This window comes from Rhagoletis zephyria, unplaced genomic scaffold, assembly GCF_001687245.7.
Source record: "Rhagoletis zephyria isolate East Lansing unplaced genomic scaffold, Rhagoletis_zephyria_1.1 Rzeph_scaffold_02726, whole genome shotgun sequence".
Classification (NCBI taxonomy): Eukaryota; Metazoa; Arthropoda; class Insecta; order Diptera; family Tephritidae; genus Rhagoletis; species Rhagoletis zephyria.
The window spans coordinates 23,332-37,449 of record NW_016159810.1 but is presented as its reverse complement, the minus strand read 5'-3'; the positions used below and the strand labels follow the sequence as shown (position 1 = coordinate 37,449).

The 14,118-nt window shown below is 37.8% G+C and overlaps 2 protein-coding genes across 2 annotated transcripts in view; both read left to right on the top strand.

Moving 5' to 3' along the window:
• The window catches only part of LOC108367563 (uncharacterized), a 21,581-nt gene extending 16,818 nt beyond the window's left edge, over positions 1-4,763 (top strand). The window contains exon 2 of the mRNA XM_017622202.1: positions 4,751-4,763. The gene's annotated coding sequence lies outside the window, so the exon portion shown is untranslated. The remainder of the gene's footprint in view (positions 1-4,750) is intronic.
• On the top strand, positions 1,050-3,250 carry snky (ubiquitin protein ligase sneaky). Its single transcript, XM_017622203.1, has 3 exons — positions 1,050-1,281; positions 1,350-1,469; positions 2,622-3,250. The coding sequence occupies exons 1-3, from the start codon at positions 1,050-1,052 to the stop codon at positions 3,248-3,250; spliced, it is 981 nt and encodes a 326-aa protein (XP_017477692.1).
• Positions 4,764-14,118: the final 9,355 nt, after the last annotated feature.

Sequence of the window (14,118 nt, the reverse complement as noted above, 5' to 3'; positions counted from 1 at the left end):
ACACGTAATACGCGGCACACAGCACAACAATCCGCCAAAACAGGCAACCCGGCCCAAAATTACCACCGTAGAAGGCAGAAACCCCGAGCGGCAGTGCAGGAGCCCAAGAATTACCTTTAAAACGGCCACAGGAGCTTAAAAAGACCAACTGGGCACAACTGGTCCGAAGGTAAGTAGTTTCGGACTAGTCCCAAACTGGTTCCCGGACTGGCCCCGACTGGTTACCAACTGTTCCCACGAACTAGTTAACAACTGGTCCCAAAGTGGTTACCAACTGGTCCACAGAAACCGAAATCGTAATTTAACCATACTGCCGGTCTATTCTATTGTATCAGTAGTCCATTTGGCTCGATATTATGACAATTCAGCAAAAAATATCTAATATAGAAAATCGCCTTCCTTTCCATACGATTTTTGTGTACGTCTTTTTCCATTGATAACCACAATATCTTTTATATTTTATATTTTGAGGACACAAATTATACAAATCCAGCAATTTTAAATATTAATATCGTTCTGAAAACACCAAGTTCTTTAAAAATCGCGATAAAACGAAATACTAAAATGGAGTATTTTAGATACTATTTCCCAACGAATCGTAGTATAAAAATTAAGATCGGCAGCACTGAAAATAAGCATGCTGATCTTGTCAAAATCACAACAAACACGTCGCTACTGACAACACCTTGTTATTATTCCACCATGGTTTATACCATGATAAAAATATAGTTAGGTAGAACCGCTGAGAGTAACTTTTAAAATTCTTGACGTTTCCAATTTTTTTTTTTAATTTTTAAATTTACTCACAAACTCACACGCACATTTTCATTTTCAATCTCAAGCAACAACAATTTCGAACAATTTCTTTTTTTATTTTCACTTTTATATGATTTTAAAATGTTGGCAAACTTCAAAAAACAATCATGGCCGACAAATTTTTATCATGGTTTATACTCTGCTGAAATAAAAATATAATTACATATAGGTAAACATTGATATTTAAATCCATTAAAAATTTTTTATTTATTAATAAAAATCAGCGGTTGAAAATGCTTTATTTCATAAGGAGAAACATTTGTTTACTGTTTGCTAAGCAATGTCGTCGGATCTACTGCATTTTATTTAGTCCAAATGTCGAAAGTTGGACATGGACACGGCATATATGTAGCTGTTTTATTGGTATTTGTATAACCACAATTCTATGGTGGTTATTACTACTTAACTTAAATTTTTCTGTGACAACAGATATCGCGGTATTAATAGCATTTCTGATTTTAATTGGTAAGTTTAGAGATTTAAGGGTGTAGTTCTAAACATTATTTAAAAGGAGGTATGCTCTTTCACAGCAGGAATAGGGTTTATATTAAATTCGAGTATAAAATGTATCACATTTTTAATATTGGCTGGTATGGCAGGCAAGTCTGGACGAAGCTATTTAAGAGCACTGGTTTTCGCATACATAATATCAGGTAATTAAGACAAACATACATATCGCACACCGTCTTCAAAATTTTTCAAATGCGCTAAAAATGTACACAAAGATTTTATTTACCTTTCAGCAAAAGCTGGAGCAAACTTTTGTTATAATTTGGTAAAAAAACCTAAGGTAAAGTCTCCCTTGCCCATATGATTATCATGTGCTAAGAAACAGTTTTTTGCATTTTCTGACAAACGTGTAATTTTGAGTTCGGATCGGGGACTATTTCTCCCGGATTTCGCAAGGGGCCCCGTGCTCAGACTCCACAGTATATTTCATAAGATGTTGATAAATCGGAAGTCACAAAACAAGTGAAATATTATTCAATTTAGTGCAATTTATAAGTTCAGTTGAACTCTTTGAAATCATCTACTTTTTTAAGCCTTCCTCTCTAGGGGCACAAAGCTGAGAGAAAGGATATGAATTTTTGAATATAGAGTTCGCATGCCTGGTGAGAAAAATGTCCAGGCAGTTATTTGCGAGCTCTGATAAATATACATCAGGCATGCCCAGCGCAGCGCACTTGCTAATGGAATTCTACCAGCGTTGGACATGACTGATATACATATTTATGTACATACATATGTACGATTGATCTGATTTCATCCTCCCCTCGGTTGTTTCCTAAAATGGGAAAAGAAGACGTTCAGACTGCAGCAATTTCCTTTACAAAAAATATCCTGCTCATGTGTCCGAAGAGATTTCAAATGAAATGATGCACTTGAAAACCGTTTAAAGGGCGAATTTTTCTGAAAATTCTGAGGATTGCATACCTCCATTTGACCTCTTAAATGCCATCACAGTTTCAATAATTTGTAAAGTAAACTGAGTGAATACAATTTTCATTGTTTCTCTCTGATTCTTTCATTTATTATCACTACCAAATCAATGGGTAGGTTCAGAAGGTGCAGAAGTTGAGCGCAACCGTTGCTTAAAATATCAATGATCGTAATGCGTCTTCTGAACGGCTTGATACATTAGCTGTCAAATTCAAAACACACAACACGCTTCTCAAATGAGAGCTTTTAGGGGCCCACATTCGGTATTCCCCCCGTGCCCGAAACTCCTCTCTATGGCGCTGGCGATATGTATGTACATATATTGTTACGTATTTCGTGCATAGATTTAATTTTAATATTTGCAGGACCTATCTCTAATTTAGTAGCAAATAGTGGAGAGGTAGTACGAGTATTTGCTTGTGCCACTACACTCGCATACAATTTGACAAAGACGCGGTTGGATTTAATGACGAAACCTTTTCAGAATACGTTAATAACTATGAAGGATGATGTGACAGATGTAGAAAACTCATTCGAAAAGATGATTAAAATTTTAGAGCCAATCTGGGCCGAAGTAGAGGAAGCAGACTTTGATTCAATTCATCTTTTATCTCGTCGAGAAGATAAAAGTATGGGAGACTATGTACAAAAGGCATACTCGAAAAAATTTGAAGTCCGTTGCAAAAGGCAGCTTAATAGGGGGAAACAACGCTGCTTTGAAGCCTTTGCTAAAGCACGTTTAGAATGTGAGAACGAGTTTCCACGCATTGTACGGTTTTTGTTATGCTGGCCGTTTCAAGTCGATTTTATATGTCGTATGAATTTGTTAGGCAACCCGAAGGAACTTTGTAACCCTAGTCAAGTTCTTCCTAAAAACTTTGGGGAGAGCTATGCCCAGTTAGATGATACTCACCGACAATTACATAAAAACGGTTCCCGAATAGAGGTGAAATATAAAATAAAATCAGCAATATCGGAACCCGCACAGAGGTAATTGATTCTTTTTAATATAGATCCCTCCATACTGTATATTTCGGTATAATAGCGAAGAAGCGCAGAAAATTCGATATTTATGTGGGTTTTTGCACAGTATGTAGTTAACCACATGCTTTTTTAACAAAATATACTTAGTGGGGCATTCACATGGTATTAAGAACTTTTGAATCGCGGGAATATAAGCTGACCAACCGTCCTCCTTTGAGGAGGATTGTCCTCCTCAAACGTGATTTGCCCTCCTCAAAAATATTGTCCTTCTCTATCCTCCTTATGAGCAAAAATGTCCTCCTTGTCCTCCTTTTCAAGTTTTATAGCAGTAATAAAATTTTCAAAAAATTTCGTTCAGAATATTATTATTTTCTAATCGTACATATTCATTGGCTGCGTTTCTTTATACATTCCGGATAATCCCATTTCACAGCCGGAATAAACAGAATACGTTTGAAATGTACGTTAACATATCAACAGGAACGTTCTAAAGAATAAGTAAACAAAAAAGTTTATTCCAAACGTTCAGAATGAATAAAGAAATTCAGCCATTGTATTTAATAAGCGTTTACATTGTTCAAGTTTCAGTTAAATGATGTAAACGTTTGATTCAACTAATCGACTGTGGTTGGTTGGTTGGTTGGTTTAAGTGGATTGTCACTCAGGTGACAAGCAATTAGCAAGTTTGCCATTTTGATTCCACAACTCGTGCAACCTACAGCCATTTGGCGGCTTTAATAAATTTCAGTACGTCATACAGAGAGAGGCAGCTGCACTCTGAAATATTCTGCAGGAATGGTTTGCCGAGTGTCTTTAGCCTCATCCTTGCGAGGGCTGGACACTCGCACAGCAAGTGTTCGACAGTCTCTTTTGAGCCCGGGTCATCGCAGCTGCGGCAGAACCTATTGAAGGGCAGTCCTATCCTTTCGGCATGTACCCCAACGGGCCAGTGCGCTGTGCACACTGCAGTAAGTTTGTAGGAATTTGTTTTGCTCATTCCTAAGAGAGCTTTGGTTTTGAGTGGGTCGTAGGACACCCAGAACTGCCGGGCAGTTCTGTAGGATCCTGTGCAGTTCCACCTCTGCCTGGCCTTCGAATGATAAATTTCGGTAATTTTTGTCTTAATCTCCCCCAGGGCATGCAGTCTGATGGCGCTGTTAGCAGCTGAATTCTCGATGAAGATATCTATAGGTAATAAGTCAAGAAGGACGTTCAAAACGTCCTTCGGACAGGATCTCATTGCGCCTGTTACGCTAGCGGTTGCTGACCTTTGAATTCCGCCTAGCTTTTTAACTACGTAATCCTTAGTAAGGGCTGGCCGCCAGACCAGCGCCCCATAAGAGATTATGGGTCGGGCTATAGCTGTGTACATCCAGTGCACAATTCTTGGTTTCAAACCCCATCTGTTGCCCAACATTCTCTTGGCTGCAATGAGAGCCACCGTGGCCTTCCTAGCACGCTCCTCAATGTTTGGTTTCCAGTTAAGTTTGGGATCCAAAATAACTCCAAGGTATTTCACCTTCTTTGACAGATCCAATTCCGTTCCTCGGAACCTGGATTTATTAAAATTTGGTAATTTTGTTTTATTTGTGAAAATCATAAGGCCAGTTTTCTCCGGGTTTACGCTAAGAGAACAGCTTATGGCCCAGGAATCTACTATATTTAAAGTCCTTTCCATAATTTCACTTATAACCGAAGGAAAATGACCCGATACCAGTATAGGTAAATCATCGGCGTAAGCCAAAGCTTTGATTCTCTGAGCGTCCAGCTTTATCAGTAGTTTGNCGGCGTAAGCCAAAGCTTTGATTCTCTGAGAGTCCAGCTTTATCAGTAGTTTGTTTAAGACTATGAGCCAAAGTAACGGTGATAGCACTCCTCCCTGTGGGGTGCCTCTCACTGCATATACGGCCCTGCTTTGGTACCCCAATTCGGCATATATTACTTTGCTCCTTAGCAGAGACACTATCCAAGCCCGGACACAGTGATCAACCCCTGTTTCCATAAGTGCTTCATGGATGGAATCTACACTGACATTATTAAAGGCCCCCTCGATGTCTATAAAGGACGCCATTGTAAATTGTTTATAGTAGAGCGAACTCTCAATTGTACGTACCACTTCATGTAGGGCAGTCCCCGTTGACTTCCCTTTCAAGTACGCATGTTGTGAGCATGATAAATTGGACGTCTTGTCCCTAGCATACAGATCCAACAGCCTCTCAAACGTCTTGAGCACGAAGGACATTAGGCTTATTGGTCGGAAATCTTTAGCATTGTCATGGCCCCGTTTGCCCGCTTTAGGAATAAAAATTACCTTAATCTTCCTCCAGCTTAACGGAACGTGGTTCAGTATTAGGCACCCTCTAAAAATTGTTTCTAGGACTGGAATGACCATCTCAGAAGCGTTCTGAGCATGACTAGTAGTATTCCATCCATACCCGGTGATTTATAGGGTGAGAAGCTGAAGATAGCAAATTTTATCATTTCCCTCTCTAGTAGCTCCTCTAAGAGGTCCTCGGAGAGGGTTGGTATATGGTCTGGGGCATCGGTTTCCACTACATCCATTTTGCACCCTGGAAAATGTGTATTCAGAAGGATATCCAGCGACTCCCGAGCCGACTCGGTCCATGAATCATCTGACCTTTTTATATATGATGGCTGTGAGTGGGCACTCAAGGCAAGGATTTTGCTTAATCTCGCAGATTCCTTGGTATCCTCGATGGATTCGCAAAATTCTCTCCAGGACGCCTCCTTGGCGTCCCGTATCGCTTTTTGTATTTCTTTAGGTTCTCTCTGTATAGGTCCCATACCTTAATCCTGTAGCATTCGTTGAAGGATTTTCTTACTTGCTTCCGTAGCGCTGTAAGGTTCTCATTCCACCAAGGTGTGCGCGCTTTCTTGCCATACCTCAGCGGACAAGCTTTCTTAAGGGCCTTTCCGAAGGCCTTATTCAGGCTGTCCGCTTTGGCGTCCAGCTCGCCCCTTGTAGGAATGTCTTCAACTGGTAGTTTCTTCAATTCTTTTCCAATAACCTTTTGAAATAAGTCCCAATCTGTTTTACGAGGGTTTCTAAAGGGAGTGGGCGTATCCGCCGCAATATTTAGCTCAAAGAGTATTCGACGGTGGTCCGAGAGAGTCTCTTCCTCGGATAGTCTCCATTTATTGACCTTTAAGCTCCCCTCAGTCAGCAGAGTTAGGTCTAGGACCTCTTCCCAACCGCAAAAATCAGGGGTACTAGGAAATATGAAGGTGGGAGTACTACCTCTATTACAAATTCTAAGCTTAGAATCAATAATAAATTGAAATAGCGACTCACCTCTTTCGTTGGTTTCCGAGCTGCCCCATAATATATGTCTTGAATTGGCATCGCAGCCGAGTAACACTGGACTAGCTCCTGCTAGCCTTTGTAAAGTGACGACTTCCTGTGGCGGACACGGCCTGTCGTGCGCCATGTATACGGATGATATAAGACAGCTTTGTTTATTCATCAACTCCAAGTTGACGACTGTAGTATCCGGTGAGCTGAAATTGGAACATAAGAAAGCTTTAATATGTTGTTTAGCCAATACACACGCGCGGGGTTTACCTGATATGCTAGTGTAGAAGAGGTTATAGCGGGCGTCGGTGAGTCCCTTAACCTCTAGGGCCTTTACCCAAGGTTCCTGTATCAACGAGATGTCGATGTCTTCCTCCCTTAGGAAGACCAGGAGCTTGTCCGAGGCAGCCTTAGAGTGCCTAAGATTTGCCTGGACCACTTTCATCGACTTTCTCGGCATTAACTGGCCCTGTGCCTGCCAGCACAGGTAACTTTGAGGTTCATATCGCCCAACATCTGGTTGGCATCCTCGATATCAGCCTCTGGAATCGGCTCATTGGAGCAGAATATTGTTAGTTTCGCTGTTCTCACCCCGAAGAGCAGCTTGTTGTCATTTTTTGCAATGGCTCAATACTTTCTTCCTTAAGCCTCAGAAGGTACGAAGAACTCTGCACACCCTCTAGAGGCTTTTCTGTACGAATGACACTCATGGGTATTTCTGGATTCTGCCGTTGCAGGAAGCGGATCAACTTGTCGCTGTGCATAGCCATCTTCGGCAGCCAATTGCGGGCCCTGGGTTTCCTAGGTACCTCCTCGGCAGGGATTAGTTTGAACTTTAAACCCTCTCAGGCGTTGCCGAGCTCGGCTACGCACTTGCCGAGGATTTGCCTAGAGAACTCATCTCTACATTTGAAAATCCGGCAACCCCTCAGGGACTCACTGAAGTCAAATACTGGAATAGGGTTGTCCGGATTTTCAAACAGGTAGTCGCCCACCCGTTCAGAGAGTTTTGACTCGATCTCGACCCACCTCTCCTGACCGGGCTTACCGCTGCCTGTGGCTTCGTCCACTAGCGCGACCTGAAGGTGATTGCTGGCCACTTCACAGTACCGTCGTTTCGCCGCCGTTTCTTCTTGCTGGGGCGTGCTTTTTGTGTCCGCCCTTTTTCCAGCTGGTTCTGTTGTAGACTCCTCCTTAGGTCTACTTCGTTTAACTGCCACAGGCTTCTTGGTTGGTTTTGAAGTAAGGTACCTCCTGTAATCCTCCACCACCTCATTGCACCAGCGACTGTCTTCTTCATCCTTGGGGTGTACAGTACCGGCCGCTGCATTCTTGGCAATCTTGTCAACCCCGGCAGAGCCGGCATACCGTGGGAAGGCACTTATTCAACCGACCTTGCCCGGGCATCGGAGGGGACCGTTAGCGACTAGTTCTTTAAGCACTACTGGCCGTTCATCCATCGGCACGGGTACCTCAACACCACTGGCTTAAAGTGCTTTCCAGAGGAGGGAAAGGGGGGGAGNGGGGGGGGGGGGCGGTTAAAGGAATCGGTTGGGTTCGGAACGTCGGCGCGGGCGTCTACGCATGGGAGCTGCAGCCCACGGCCGCCACACGAACTACGGGTGAGCAGCCGCCGACTCCAGTCCTATACCCAGTACCCCTCTTGGTTCATGGTGCTGTGCCCGGCACACCAGTATGACTGACATAGCATCACTTAAGCCCCATCCCCAGCGGCAAGGAGACCGACATGATGAAGCTTTTAGCCTTATACAGTAATATTTTACCCTCTACAACATTGAAAGACAAGCTAACGACGCGTCTCTACAGGCTAAAATTATTGCCTGCCGTATGTCATTTTATTTGCCAGAAACATATGTATGTATAAGTTTTATCAATGGCAAAATTTGTGTATGGGGATTTTTTATCTTGATAAAAGATTTTGTAAGATGACATAAGATAAGTATGTTCGTTGCATTGAAGCGCAAATCTTCTTAAAATATTTTAGACATTGTGTTATTTCAAATCGAAGTATATAATCAAAAATAGCACAGGTTTTCCCCTTAAAAAACTAATTAGCTATTTGGGTATGTATAGGTATCATGCTACCAAAAATGTAATACAAATTTCGTGACGAAAATTTTTCAAGAATTTTTTTTTTAGAATTCTTCTTAGCATTTCCGTGCATTACTAGCGTTAACTTTGAAATAACATAAGTCCTTCTATTTACTTAGGCTCTTTATAAGTATTATTATTACTAATACGATTGGTTTTTAAGTAAAAATTCTATTCTAAATTAATTAACTTTTAGCTTTTCATGGAAATTGCAAAAAATTCTAACATGTAAGTACATGTCATCAGTAAATATAAATCTCGACGTGCTGGAAAATAACCAGGGATGTATTTTAATTTAACATACCTAGATTACGGCTGTCATAATCCTGTACCCATCGACTAAGACACTTATCATCCAAATCAAAAACGAAGATACAAGTGAATATGGTGCCAATATATTCCTTGCAACAACGTTGCCATTTTTCATCAGTACGCCAGTAATGCCGCTTTTATTACGTGCGTCGAACAGGCCCTGATTTATGATGATGGAACGCTCACATTCAGAATTTTTAATTATAAAAGAACAAATTTATCTTGACGGTGACGTAACTTGGAAAAAACGGCGCCTTTAACGTGGTCTTGAATGTTTGCCTAACCACCATTAGCGAATTTCCGCATATCCTACAACGCACTTTATGATAATTTTTGCCAATTTTTATATGCATAACCTGCAGATAATTTAGGTAGGCTGTCTTAAGTGAAGCCATTCTAAAAGACTCACCCAACAAGGACTGGCTGCATGCTTCCTAGAAAGGTGTTTCCTATTTACAATTTACGCGAATATACTTAAGTATATGTTATATTATTTAGCATTACAAATAAGATTCAATAGGCATTGAAAGTCTAAATACAACTATTAGATATGAACCTTAAATAAATTCCTTAAAGATGTATGATTTTTATAACTTAAGAAAAACTGTCAAAGAACTTCTTCAAACGGCGGCCTACAAAAGCCCTTCTGAAAGCTCTTTTTTGAGTAGAGAAAGCACAAGCCCTTCAAATTGAAATGAAGGAGAAAGGAATAACTTTAAGAAAGGCCTTTTGGATAATATTTTAGCCCTGATATTATCTACTGGGAAGTATTTAAGTATGTATAAGACCTCAGTCGTGTACCTGATCAGGAACTTGCACTTTTTCGGCATTCGCTGGAAAAAATAAGATTTTAACTAAATAAACTAAACAGAAAGAAGATATTCAATATGTTAGAAAAAACGGTTTGTTATCAGTTTTCGACTACTGATGACAGAAGGTTTAAACCTTTTTTTCTTAGCAAAAATCTACTAAAAATTAGAGGAGTGTCTGCATTGGCCTTCATTAAAAAATCAGGACAATTTAAGTGTGGACCAGTACACCAGGACAATTTGTCTAAATCAGGACAAATCCTGTAAAACCAGGACAAGTTAGGCAGCGCTAACCTAGATATTAAAAAATAACATAATTATTGGAACGGGGAAAAATTAGATTTCGCAGGCCTGTTTAATCCAATACAAGCAGCGTAGGCACTAATCGATTGATTTTTTAATCAATTAGTTAATTCGATTAAATACGATCCGATTACAGTTGATCATGGTTAACTGTAATCTGATTAAACAGTTAATCGTAACCGCGATTAAAAAAAATAATTTTTTGATATAAACCCTTAATTTGATTAAGTAGGTTTGGTGATAAATTAATTTAGGCTGGGATTTTCCTGTGCACACAAAGCCAATTAATCGGGTATGGCTAGTCGGGTTTCCTCATCAATCTGGTTTGGCGTGCATTTTCATTAAAATCTGTAGCAACAACGTTTTACAAACTAGGATTTTATACCCCTCTGCACATGTGCGCTGGGTTGTAAAAGTTCCCAGTTTATGTATTACTAATAAAAAAAATTATACATTTTTTTATATTATGTGCTTTTTATAAGCGTAAAACACAAAATAATTACTATAACTGGTGTTTGGTTTCAAATTCGGACAAACTCGACAACTTAATCAGATTTTCCTTTTAATTGGATTGACGATTAATGATTAAAATTAATTAATCATAACCGCAGCCAGCGATTAACGATTAAACAAATGTAATCATTAATCGCTCAGTTGATTACGATTAATTAATTTTAATCGTCAATCGCGATTAACATTTTAATAATTAATTTTTAATCATTAATCAGATTAACATTTTGCCAACACTGAATACAAAACAGCTATTTACTTATTTTTATATTATTTATTTTTAAATATTTTCTTATAAAAATATAGTTCATTCTATAACAAACACCATACAAATTCACATTTAAAACTTTGTGCAAATATAAAAATTCAGCGAATTTTTCGCCAAAATTTTACACTTTTTATGGAGAATTTGTCCTCCTGGAATGCTAAAAAATTCTGGCCACCTTAGGGAATATCTTAGCTATGTGTTCAAATAGGAATTCAATGGTATAGAGCGGGATGCTTATAATAAATTTGTTCATATGAATAGTTATAGGGAGATAATATGCCTGTTCATGTAGTCAAAAGTTATCATAAACTATCTAGTTTTGGTGTCTAGTCCAGGTTGACCGAGCTTTGCCCGGAGTGCATATACTTTTTAAAGTTTTCAAGATTTGGGTAGCTTAAAAAAAATTGTCGAAAAAAATTGGACTTCGAAATCTGTTAAGTAAATTTCTTACTCCAAAATATTGGTGGCAACCCTATTCCGAAATACGCTGGAATGAATGGTACATATCTTGAGCGTATATGTACTGTGTGTACATTCAAAAAATGCTGATTGAAATTAACAAAATAAAAAATTTTTATTACATAGAAGCGTGGCAACCCCTATGGAAAATATTTTCTGATCAAAGTTCTTAACAATACCTTTAAATTAATATCCATATTGCGATGTTTTAGAAAAATTGTGTAGAATCGAAAATAACAGGCAACCTTACACTATTATACTAAGGATAACATTTTGTATATAGAGAAAGCATTGTTTAAGAACCTTTTCTTGGTACCCATGTATAGTAATATTTTACCACTTTTTCTAAACAAAAATTAAATAAATACGTGATTCAAAATAGGAGGCAATCCTATTAAATCCTATTCCTATTTTTTCTTCGGAGATATGATCTGTCAAGGTTTGCATTTTTTCGTGATTCTGGCTAATCACGTACTTCTTCAAATACTTATATCTCGGGTCTGCTCATCGTAGAGACTTCATCTTAACGTCGTTTTAAAGCTAAGGAAACGGGCTTAACATTTTTATATGTAAGATGTTCAAGGTTATCGTAAAGCTAACTTAGCTATTAACAGTTGAACTTTTTGAAGTTGATTTCCATAGCGAGGACCAGTAAATTATACCATCGTAATCCTTGTTTAATTCTCTATAAAAAACATGTTTCAAAAAAATTTGCATTTTTTTTTTTTTTTAAATAATTTTTTTTTTTATGATAAGATGCTTTTTTTTGTGAGAGTCAACAAATTTTTGTAATTTGTTTACGAAAACTTATGATAAGATATATTTAGCAAGGCGTTAAACATCGGATTTTTGCAAGAATTAAGAAAAAGAATTTAAATTTTATTTAAGATTCCGATAGAATATCTATCCAGGTATAATATTTGTATGGCAAGATTTTTCTGTAAGGCGACAAACTCCTAGAAATGGGCGTGGCAATTGAAGGACTAAACTTAGCAAAACGCAGATTTTACTGCTGATTTCGGCACAATATCGCTTCATTAACTACATTTGTTTCACAACTTTTTCAATCGAAGAACATTCTAGAAATGGGCGTGGCTATATTAAAACCAAAGGTCAAAAACTTAGACTTTATTGTGGATTTCGTCAGAATATCTATATGGATTGAAAAAGTTGTGGAACAAATATTGTTAACAAAGCGATATTCTACCGAAATCCGCAATAAAATCTGCGTTTTGCTAACTTTAATCCTGCAATTGCCACGCCCATTTCCAGCGGTTTTTCGCCTTAAAGAAAAATCTTGCCGTACAGATATTATATCTGAATAGGTATCTTATTGGAATCCGCAATAAAATTTTACTTTTTGCAAAAATCCGATGTTTAACACCTTACTAAATATATCCCAACATAAGTTTTCGAAAACAAATTACAACAAATTGTTGATTGTCACAAAATAAAATATCTCGTAAAAAAAAAATTTTATAAAAATAGTTCTTGAAAAACGTAAATTTTTTTGAACCACGTTTTTTATAAAGAATTAACCAAGGAATACGATGGTATAACTTTAAATCCCTAATTTAGTGGCCTTCACTATGCAAATCAACTAGGGCTGTGCGATTATTCGATTACTCGAGCAAGTTGGTTAATCAATTATTCGGTTAATCAATTACTCGAGTAATCAAGATTTTGATTACTCAAAACGATGATTAATCGAGTTACTTGAAATATGATTACTCAAAAAAAATAATTTTGCTCGTTAAAAGAGTTTGCTTTGGAAAATGCTTATTTTCTTTTTTACATTCTGTATATGAAAAAAATGTTTCGTTTTAATTTTTGAAAACAGAAACGTTGCTTTCATGATACAATAATTTTTAGAAGGTAGTTTCACTTCAAAATTTTTGACATAAACCGTGTCTGTGACAAACACGCAATGTGGCCACTGCTACGATATAGAACTTGGGGATTATCGCTTTTTATTTTAGATATTTTTTAACAGAACATGTAAAGATTTATATGTTTCATAACTGATCACTTAATTTTTAATATAAATATACGTATTTTATACATACATGTTTGCCACTGCTAATCACATGAATAAAAATCATAAAAATGAAAATATAACAGCATTATTTCTTGTTTATAATGGATTAGATCCATCGCACACCACGGACTTTATCGGCCGCCAATTAGATGTGCTCGCTAGTTTTTCCATTGCACCACAACTTATTGGTCAGAGCGATTAAGCTGGTGTAATGTGCGCACCTCCATACATCTTCATGTACATATTTCAAGCGAGCCCTATCATTTAAATAGGCGGCCGATAAAGTCTGTGACGTGTGGTGGCTCTTATAGCTGTGTCCTTACATCTATTCCGTGTGTTGCAATATCCACGAAAGCAGCAGTTAATTTTTTATGAAGAAAATTATTACAAAATATTCGAAAATTTCTCTACTTATATGTTTGGCTTTTCTTTGTTTTATTTTTCCAACGTCAAAAGCTGGATTTTTTTTTTGAAAAAGTTGGTACAACAAAAAATACGAAACACGTTTTCTGTCAGATTGCTAACATGGCGGATAAGAAGAAGAAGTGAAACTACCTTCTAAAAATTATTGTATCATGGTTGCTTTCAAAGTATCAAGGAACTTTAACTACTTTATACATATGAAAAGAGTTGAAATGTTGATTACTCATTTTACTCGAAATGTTGATTAATTATAAAGCAAATTACTCAAATATTTTTTTTTGGTTAATCAAAAATCTTGATTACTCGAGTAACTGAGCTTTCGAGTAATCAT